This window comes from Silurus aristotelis (genome assembly GCF_946808225.1).
Source record: "Silurus aristotelis genome assembly, chromosome: 11".
Classification (NCBI taxonomy): domain Eukaryota; kingdom Metazoa; phylum Chordata; class Actinopteri; order Siluriformes; family Siluridae; genus Silurus; species Silurus aristotelis.
This window is the reverse complement of record NC_139584.1, coordinates 5,530,566-5,541,649: the sequence shown is the minus strand read 5'-3', so window position 1 is coordinate 5,541,649 and position 11,084 is coordinate 5,530,566. Positions and strand designations below refer to the sequence as shown.

The 11,084-nt window shown below is 38.6% G+C and overlaps 1 protein-coding gene across 2 annotated transcripts; it reads left to right on the top strand.

Annotated features, from left to right (window-relative positions):
* The first annotated feature begins 206 nt into the window (after positions 1 to 206).
* On the top strand, positions 207 to 7,044 carry LOC310732928 (extracellular matrix protein 2). 2 transcript variants are annotated; one of them, XM_083553704.1, is made up of 10 exons: positions 207 to 481; positions 1,113 to 1,244; positions 2,022 to 2,200; positions 2,282 to 2,819; positions 2,949 to 3,064; positions 3,910 to 4,042; positions 4,200 to 4,357; positions 5,024 to 5,163; positions 5,608 to 5,934; positions 6,514 to 7,044. In XM_083553704.1, exons 1-10 carry the CDS (start codon positions 337 to 339, stop codon positions 6,692 to 6,694), a joined length of 2,049 nt encoding a protein of 682 aa, XP_083409830.1. In that variant the 5' UTR covers positions 207 to 336; the 3' UTR covers positions 6,695 to 7,044. The 2 variants fall into 2 exon arrangements, with proteins under 2 accessions (XP_083409830.1, XP_083409831.1); XM_083553705.1 differs by having other exon boundaries at positions 208 to 481; positions 2,022 to 2,194.
* Positions 7,045 to 11,084: the final 4,040 nt, after the last annotated feature.

The following is an 11,084-nucleotide window of genomic DNA, read 5'->3' as shown; positions in this document are numbered from 1 at the left end:
ATCACTTTGGCCACAGGTACACCCTCTCTTTCAGACTAAGCAAAGTGTGTGTGTTTGTGGGTGGATTGGAGTGGTGGACTGTTAACAGGGAATGAAAGAGGGGTTTTGTGAAACATGTTTTCTTTTTACGCCCCCTTGCTCTCTGTCTGTGTGTGTCTCTCTCTCTCTTCAACTCTCTTTATATCTTCCTCTCTCTCTCTCTCTCTCTCTCTCTCTCTCTCTCTCTCTCTCTCTCTCTCTCTCTCTCTCTCTCTCTCTCCACAGCCTGAGAGTATAAGAGGCTCATACACCCACACTACTTAGTGATTAAGAAAATCTCACATACATACACAAATCATGTACTTGCGTTTACTTTGCACATGTGTTTGTCTGTCTATGTGTGTGAGCCTCACATACGGTCTACGAACAAATCGGAGGGATGAGAGACAGCAGAGCCATGCAGTGGCAAGAACATCTAGATTTAACACACCTGCACATCCAGGTAAGTTCTCAAGGCTCTTGCTTATTATTTCGCATTTTATCCATGTAACTGTGTCTCAAATCACACACTTTTAATAGGAATGTGTTCGAAAGGACATCAAAGGAACTGTTTTTTTTTCTTTAAAACAGAGATGGTATAAATGTATGTAAAATTATTGTTTAGATTAGAAAAGAAAACGTTATTGTTATTGTTTTGCTGTGCAAAACAATTTGCTTATAAATGTTGATATGAAGCAAATATTCAACATTATGTAACATTAATTCATAATTCATAAACAAACACACCTCAGATTGCAGTTTTACAGAAATTGCACTTTGTCCCATCCCTCTTTGTTATATTTATTATGCAAACAAAAAAAATATTTTGCCAGCAAGACACAAAGCATGTATAAATGCTGAATATGACTTTATCTGTTGCTTAAATTAGTACATACATGTTTAGTTATTATAATGTCCAAGGTGTTTTGTTCCACATGCTTAAATATTTAAATATGTGTAGTAATAGTCCTAATTTAAAAAATGTGTGGTTCTGAAAGAAGTTGAAAGTTCCAGAAACTTGAACTGTGCAATAATAAATGTGTGTGTGTGTGTGTGTGTGTGTGTGTGTGTGTGTGTGTGTGTGTGTGTTTCAGTGACCAGCTCTCAGTGCCTGGTAAATGGGATCTTTCTCCATGAGGGAGCTGTTTGGTCTCCAGATGCATGTAACATGTGCCATTGTAGAAGCGGTGTGGTTCAGTGCCATGGAGTGCCCTGCCAGAATATAGGTATACACACATGCACATGCACACGTACACACACACACAAATACGCACACACAATGCCCCAAGGTGATTATGTATACTTTTTACTTTCACACATTTATTACCCAATTATGTAGCTGTGAGTCTCCAGTCACCTGGAGGCACTCCTACTACTGGTTGCCATAGTAACTTTAATCAGTGGGTGATGCAAATAGCATTTAACTATCAACAGCAAATCTGGAGACGATTGTGTGTGTCCTAGTGTCTTTGATCAGAATCGGAAGTTGCTACACCAAGTTGCTTAGTTTTTGCTTCTCAGCAGGGACACTTTCCTGGACACACCTACATCTAGTCGCTGACACTTGCTGCTCCCCTTGTCGCTGGAAACATATGATATTTGGTCGCTTTGTCATTGCGAGTCACTTTAAGCTTTTCTCACACAAACTCCACCTTTGTCCAAACATCCAATAATTTATTCTCCACCAAGCCGAGACTGGAGAATTATGTAGGGTGACAAAACAAATAACTAAACACTCCAACAAAACCATGGCCACTGTTGTATAGAAAGACACACCCCAAGGAGTATATATATATATATATATATAGTGAAAGAGTGTCTAAACATTTTTTTTTTACATTTGTTAGAAGATACAAAACACTCTGAAACTCTATGAAAGATTTCATAGGCAATTTAGTTTGGTTTGTAATGTCTATGTTGTTCTTTATTTATCTGGTTCATTTTCTAATTTTGTTTCTCTAAATGTTCCCTGTGATTCTCATGATGTCTGCATCTGGTATCAGCTATACCTTCCTCAAGGCTTCAGGGTGGCCATCAGAAACCAGCCCATAGAGAGAAGCTGAAGAAATCGAGTGAAAAAAAGAAAGTCCATCTACAGAATGAGAAGAAGAAAGCATCACAGGGAAAGGTCGATGTAGAGGTCAAGCCAAAGACAATGCAGAGGCCTGCTAAAACCGTAAATGTGCGATGTGTAAATAATAAGAGTAATAAATAATGACTCTCTAAAATCACTTTATATGATTTTTTCGTGTTCTTCACACAGCTTCCACCTGCACAGAAGAAACATGCACCACCATCACTACCAAATATGAAAAAGCAAGCAACTGAGATAGGAATTGGGAATTCACCTATGGCCACTCCTGACATGTTCCCAGATTCATACACCTATGATGACCATGATGATGACGACTACCTGGAAGATGATAGCGAATCTGTTGAGGATGACGATGATATCCCAGTTTTACATAACACTCACACCAAAAGTTTACCGTTCAGTAGAACTGTGGTGTCTCTTACCCAGAAGCTGAAAATGCCTGTATTACAAAGGCCACTCCCTCTTCCTACAAGGCCATCCAGAGTTTTGCCACCTAATGGAGGTGTTAGAGCTAGAGTAGGTGTGGTTAAAGGCAGAGGGGGTGGAGCCAATGTAGTAGGTCGTCCCATTATCCGTTCCTCCAATTATATGGCATCTCTCCCAGCGGGATGCCTGCTGTCTGACACCCTGATTGCATGTGGCAACACTGGATTGACCAGCATGCCTTTCATTAAAGACGCTGAGGTCAAAACACTTTACCTGTCAGGTGAGCAGGCACAAACAGGTGGATAGACATGTAATAAAGTTAGTAAAACCTTTCTAATTGTTACTTTCTTTTCAATTCTAATATTTTCTCTGTAACACAAACATATCTGTCTGTCTTTCTGTCTGTCAGATAATAAGATCAGTAAGATCCCGGTGCGAGCGCTGCACGGCTTACCCAATCTACAGTGGCTCGACCTGAGCAAGAATAAACTGGATGACACATCACTGGGGCTGAATGTATTCCGGGTGAGAACAGACACACACTTGTAACAGCTATACACTTTCAGTAGTTTGGAAGAGACAGAGAGAAAGAATATTTCAGCGTTCTTAGAAATCACACAAAATAGACATTTTGTCGATTAGTTTTCTACAGCAGCACAACCCTGGCACCACAACTCTTTAATTCCTAATATAGCACAACAATTTGCCCATGAGTACAATTTTTACATTAATAAAAACCTGATATGTTTTACTTGATTGCAATGTTTGAAAATTCTGGCCTTAAAAAGACTCCATAAATATTCCATAAATGAATATCTCCTACACCATGGTGATCCGTACACATGTATTTTCTTTTTCTGTTTCTTATTAATATAGTAAATGTCCCTGGGAACAATCTTATTTAGAAAATAATAGTGTATTTGAAATTATGTATAGTGACAATGTAAAGTATTTGATATATATGAACCTGCACTATTGCTGTTATAAAAAATCAATTAGCCTCTGACTGAACAGAGACCAGAATGTAACATTTCTATCTATTGACCTTCAGATTCATGTCTATGGCTCATGTGTCAAAATACAATGTGTAATAAACACAAACTACTGTATGAATAGCGAGTCAATGCAATATGTATTTACATAGACATGCTTCAGTTCGAACTGAATTCTCACTTTATTGTTGACGCAAATGGAAAAATATTCAGCACACCACAGGCAGACACCAAGATGTCAAGTTCCTTTTTCTCATACACGTGTTACGAATTCTGGCTCCATCCAGACTGAGAAGCATGATGCTCACAGTGTGTGTGTGTGTGTGTGTGTGTGTGTGTGTGTGTGTATATATGTGTGTGTGTTTGTGTCTTTTTTAGAATCTGACCAAACTGCGTCGTCTGAATCTGGATGGGAATAATCTGACCAAAATCCCTCTGCTGCCGCCATCACTGCTGGAGCTGAAGATCAATGACAACAAACTGAGTGGACTCACACCTCACAGCTTTAAAGGTTCACACACACACACACATGTTTGCACGCAAGTTCAACAGTGTGAGGTTAAAAGGACAAACTTGGCGTCAGTTTTATTCTTGGCCCTGAGAATGATAAACTTTCACTTCTCCTCAGCGAGACAGGAATGTGTTTTGGATGGTTTTTTGTCATGCAGGTTTGTCCCAGCTGCTGACTCTGGAGATGGAGGACAATCATTTCCACGATGGGAATGTGTCTCCGGTGGCATTCAGGCCCCTCAAGAAACTAATTTACCTGCGACTGGACGATAATGACTTTAGAGCCATTCCCTCTGGCCTGCCTGCATCACTGAAGGTCATTACATCATCATCAACATCAACATCATCACTAATGATTAGTGTCATTAGTCCAAAAGACTTATTCTGAGGTTCCACACACCTGTGGAAAATTTCAGAAAAACTTGTTTGCCTGTGGATTTTGTAATTTGGTCAATTCTTTCTAATGTCAGGCGTCAAAACATCACGTATACATATAAGGTCCCATAGCATCCCAAATGCTAGAAAACCCTCAAAATATCCCTCAAACAAGAGTATTTGAGGTGCCAGTCTCAGTGTCTAAAGCAGGGTGTTTTAAACGTGTCTTAAATGTTAAGACATGTTTGGCTTCCCCGTGTCCCTTGTCAGACTTTATCTAAGTATGCTGATTTACTATACAAAGTGCAAACTAATATGCTAACCTTTGTGTAGTCTGTTAAACAAAGCAAAATGTTAGGACTTATTAATATTTTTATAATATTGATTTTTTTTTTTTATTGTGGTTTTCAAACAGATCTGTAAAATACTTTCAATATATATATTTTTAATTAAGGACACTTCAATCACAGCAGCATTTGGAATCTGTGTGTGTGTGTGTGTGTGTGTGTGTGTGTGTGTGTGTGTGTGTGTGTGTGTGTGTGTGTGTGTTTGTGTGCGTATGTGTATGTGTATGTGTATGTGTGTGTATATGTGTGACCTCATGTAGGAGTTGCATTTGTCAGATAACCGGATCGAAGTAGTTCATGCCGGACTCCTCAATAAGACGGTGAACCTGCGGATCCTAAATCTGAGCCATAATAAAATCAGAGAGGACCGAATTGCTCCGAGAGCATGGTTTCATCTACGGTCAGTCACCCAACAATGGTTGGAAACTTTAAATAACCTAAATTATAATAAAAGGTTAATGGTCAGTGGGTAATTAGACAATTATTATCATTCAGTTGTAACTTATGTTAGTTATTAAACTTCATGCACCTCCAGTTTTACCAATATCTGGACTTTAACCAACTTTGTACTGGTAATACACAGAGAAACATGGCTTCCTGACAAAAAAAGAGGCAAGATAAATACAAAATATAGAATATAAATTTCAAATATGTACTTCTTCCTGTCAGAAATAACACAAACTATGATGTTTGAACAAAAACACAAGTAAGGCAACAAGGCAGCCTTTAGAGGGCGCCACATCGTTATTAGATGAGTCAGAGGTCTGTGGTAGTGTGTTTGCAAATCACTTGGTTATTTGGTGTCTAAAAGAGACAAATCTTCAAAATGTTCTTGTCTTTTCAGTAAGTTGGAGACATTGGATCTGTCCCACAATAAATTGGTCCACGTCCCCTCCTTCCTGCCTGTCGGTCTTGTCCAGCTAACACTGCACCACAATAAGATTGAGAGAATCCCAGGATATGTGTTTGCTCACATGCAGCCCGGTCTCAGCTCATTACACCTCTCATACAACCGGCTAAGGGAGGACGGCATCAATGAAGTGTCCTTCCTTGGTCTAAGACACTCACTGAATGAGCTGCTGCTGGACCATAACCAGCTCAGAGAGATTCCACGTGGGATTGTGCAACTCCGTGCCCTTCACGTCCTCCGCCTCAACCACAACTACATCAGGTTTGTACGCAATCCTCACTCACACACTCTCACCCACAACTACATCAGGTTAGTCCCCACACCTCACACACACCAGCTTCATGTGTACTACTCACACACACTCTATTCCACACTGACCCACAGCTACATTAGGTTAGTGCACACTCCTCACACACACCCACCCACAACTACATTCGGTTAGTGCACACTTCTCACACACTGACCTACACTCACCCACAACTACATCAGGTTAGTGGCCACTCTTCACACACACCAGCTTAGTGTGTTCTATTCACACACCCTCTATCCCACACTGACCCACAGCTACATTGGGTTAGTGCCCACTCCTCACACACACTCACCCACAACTACATTCGGTTACTGCATACTCCTAACACACACTCACTCACTTTAATTTAGTGGGCACTCCTCACACAACACTCACCCACAACTATATCAGGCTAAAATATGTCTATTTATATGTATATGTGTGTGTGTGTGTGTGTGTGTGTGTGTGTGTGTGTTTGTGTGTGTGTGTGTGTGTGTGTGTGTGTGTTTGTGTGTGTGTGTGTGTGTGTGTGTGTGTGTGTGTGTGTGCAGCTCGGTACCCATGAACACCCTGTGTGACATCACCGCCCGTGACGACTCTCCACTGCTCTCCGTTCACCTGCAGAATAACCTTATCGATCGGCGTTTAGTCCCGCCTACAGCACTCACCTGTATTAAACAGTACAGCAGTGTGATCCTGCACCCTCAGAGACACGAACAGATCTACGAGTGAACACACTCTTAAACACACTCGATTACACACAGTATACTCACATATAGAACCAACAAGCCAGGTGACAGTAGAACCTTTGGGGCAGGGTTATTTCAACATTATGGTGAAAGTATATCTCATGTTCCTGACATAAGAATAATAATGCAATTACAATGTGTCATTTTTTATACTAATGAAGCTCATTTTTATTTTACTAGTTTAAAGTGCAAGTTTGTATCTGAATTATAATTTTTTATTCCAGAATGTATTGTGTTATACCAGTGAGACCGTAGATAAGTAAACATGTTAATCTGACTATAACATATACCGTATAGTATTTTTAATAGTGATAAATGTTGTGAAAACACACCTAATACTTTCACAGTATATATATATATATATATATATATATATATATATATATATATATATACACACACACAAACAATAACAATGTATAATAATAACAAATATTGTAATTACATAACGTTCAAATTAAAACGACATGGATGACAAATGCATATTTTGCATAGCTTTATTAATGTCAGAGAGACTTTTTTAAAATCCAATAAAAGCTATTTTCTTCAGTATTTTTTGTTATTATTTTATTTTATGTTTAACCATTTAATGCATGCACATCCTAAGTTCATATACACACAGTTCATGGCCTTGATTATGTGTTTGTGTACTACAGTCTGTTGTTACGATTTACTAAATAAAGTATCAGAGAGTTCAACCCATGCTGTGTTTTCCAGTTAGTCGAATACAGTCTAACAAACACACACACACACACACACACACACACACACACACACACACACGCAAGTTCATATACCCTTCTGTTTTTCAGAATATTACAGTCTAATTTGTGGTGCAGAAGAATGAATATAAGAATACAAACAAAACATATACAATATACTGTATAGTGAGAAAGAAAAATGTCCATATTGCACTAAAGTAAGATGTAAAAACAGAAAAAGTTTAAAGATAATAAGAGTTTGTCTTCAAATTTACAACAGGAATTCTATAACACACTGTATGATAGTGTGAGAATTTACAGATTATGCAATGAAAATCATAGACCTTTGTTCTGAAGAAAATGAATGAGTGCACTGAATGATTACTTTGATTAACAACCTAAAAAAGTATATTAGACATCAAGTATTATGTAACACAGTAATACTACAACAAAGGTAAATCCGTTAAAGGAACAGGGCATGAGGTGCATGAGCAGAGCATGATTATGTTGGTTTAATTAATCCAACAGTTGGGAGTCACAGAGTTGGAATTTCTTTTGAAAGAAATATTAAATATTTGTGGTATATTGTTATATGGTGTAAGGAAAATCATATCACTTGCAGCAAGACAGAAAGGTCAGACAGGAACTGTTGAAAATTAGAAAATGCTTAATATGATGCATGATATAAAACTTTTAACTTTTGAAGGGAAGTGGTGAGGAGGCTTTTCCTAACAACCTGTAACTAGATTCTCTTTTAAATAGATTAAGCTTGATAGTATTCCTGTACCTTTTTTGATGGAGTTTGTAAAGCACATTTATAAAGTCTCTCTGGATTGGTTACATGCTGTAATGGAAAACTCCCTGAGATCCAGAGAAGAAACCTTCAGAAGAACCACATTTTAGCAGGCAGAGCCCATCTATCTGTAAATCATGCATGAATTTTTAAGTAGGTGTTGTAGTTTGCATGGATTACAAATTAATCAGAAGTGATAAAGCCACTAATTTGTGAATTTTTTACTGGAATCACTGTCATTAGTTAAGGAGATTTGACTTTATTTAATTTACGTCTAACTAGATTACTTTTAGTGAATTTGGCAGGCACCTTATCCAGAGCAACTTAAATTTCTTCTGATTCATACAACATTGGGGTTAAAAGCCTTGCTCAGGGGCTCAGGAGTGGCAGCTTGCTGTGGATGGGATTTTGAACTCACAACCTTCAGAGCCAAAGTTTAATGCCTTAACCACTAAACTACCACCTCCCTAAAGGGTTAAGGGCCTTGCTCAAGGGTTGACACCAGTTGGGTGGAATAGTGGTAACTCAGTGGCTAAGGTTTTTCACTTTGGATCAGTGAGTCCAAATCCTTATATCCAGTTGGGGGAAATAATGGTAACTCAGTGGCTAAGGTTTTTCATTTTGCATCAGTGGGTCCAAATCCCAAAGCACCACCATTTCACCACCACCATTGAGCAAGGCCCTTAACCCTTTGGGAAGGTGGTAGCTTAGTGGTTAAGGCATTAAACTTTGGCTTTCAAGGTTGTGAGTTCAAATCCCATCCACAACAAGCTGCTGCCCCTGAGCCAGGCTTTTAACCCCATTGCTGCTCAGTTGTGTGAATCAGAAGAAATTTAAGTTACTCTGAATAAATAAACAACAAGACCCCAAAAAGTGCGTTATTATTGTAACAGCATAAACTGTTGTGTGTTATTCCCTACATAACGAATAGGTTGATTTTGTTCATTAAACACGCCTCAACTATACAGCTATTCGTGCCTCCAAGCTGAGTGGATTTATTATCTCAATCTGCGCTTTCACTTAACCACCACCTCTTCACTACATCGTTCACTATTTTAGTTTTGTTTTGCAATCATGCGGACGTACTTAACTGCACCGAAACCCCACAATACAGTGCGACAGGATTGACTTAAGATGAGCTATGCAGAATATCCAAAACTCACAGTGGTATTTAAAGATTTATATAGTGAATAGAGTGCATGGTTTAGGACGTATCTAATCTTGTCCGTAAGTTTTATTTTATGAGGAATTGCCATTCAGTTTAACCCCCTTAAATTGTGCACTACTTAGTTACATTGTGTCCAAAGTTTAATTGTGTTCATTCTAAACTTTGTATTGTATAATGGTGTTGATCAGAACGAAGAGATTGGGTTATTATGTCTGGTATGGTTCCACTTTAACCCGGCTTATGTTGAGGTTGAAGGGTTAAGCGGAGACAGGCGGATCTGGATGTGGATGCGGGCCGCAGTGCAGTGCGTGATTACAGAGGGAGAGTTTCAGAGTTTTATTCTCCTCATGACAGTGCGCCGCTGAGCTATTCCTGTCCTGCTCTTTAAGTGGTAATGCGCTGCCACAGCACTAACGCTTATTTTACACTCTTCCCGGCAGCCTCTGCTCGCTCACTTTGTCTTTCATCAACTCCCTGCCGACGGGTGGACAGATTTCTGGAACGATGCTATAGCAGGAATGCAAACTTTACATACTGCATATTGGATACAGACAAGTTTAATATACTTGATTCCTTACTAAAGTAAATTGATAGAAAGATTTGTATTTGTGTGTGTATTTCCATATGAAAGCTTGTTGATTTGATTCCAGATGTGTTTTGATGCTTTAAGTGCCAGGCCAGTAGTTTGTTAATCTCTTTGTCTAACAAAATATATGCATCACAAAATGTGATTGCAAATGGTTGCCCCATTGTATGCACATTGAGCCAAACTTTGAAAGAGAGAATGCTACCTGCCATGCCAAGTGATCATTCTCTGTGGAGTTCTGCAACAACTATGTGCAACTTTTGAAATACAACCAGAAAAAGTTTTACTTATTCTAGGTTGGGTACAGAAAAAGGTTTTAGAATGTGAATACTGGCAATTACACTATGTGCAAGAAGCCAAGCCAAAAACAAGCTTCTCCAAACCCAGTGGCGTGATTCCTGATTTACTTAAATGATGCATTATCATCCAGTGTTGCATGAAGTCAGAAAGCCTAGAGGTATAGTATGTTTAGTAAATTTATGTGGGAGAGGAAGTAAAAAGGGGAGCATGGAGACTGTGATTCCTTCTAGTTTGTTTAATCTACAAGACTGCTTTGAGCAGTTAGACTACAGTATAGCATCTGTCAGAAGTGCAACATTATTCCTTCAAAAAGAAGAGGTGAGGATTCCAAGCCATCTGGAGATCTACTAAGGCCAGTTGCATTCCACTTCATGAAGTTTTCAGACATTGGACTTCAAGGAAAAACAAATTCTTAATCAATACTCAAAAAACTTTCTCCATTATTGAACATCAGATCATTTAAGACTGTATAAGATTGTAGAAAGGATATTACTCATGATCACACCCTCCGGTGCTCATGATATTTCTCACTCCCCAGTGTAATGTTTTAATGATTTATAATCAAATTCTTGGTGTCACCCAAATGAGAATAGTTTCTCTTTTGAATCCGGTTCCTCTCAAAGTTTCTTCCTCATACAATCTAAGGCAGTTTTTCCTTGCCACAGTTGCCCCAGGCTTCTCAGGATAAATACACATACATTTGAATATGAAAGTAAACATTAAGTGAATTTTGTTGTTAAATTCTTACATTCTGTAAAGCTGCTTTAAAAAAATTTCCATTGCAAAAAAGTGCTATAAAAAGTAACTTTAACTCAATTAAATTGA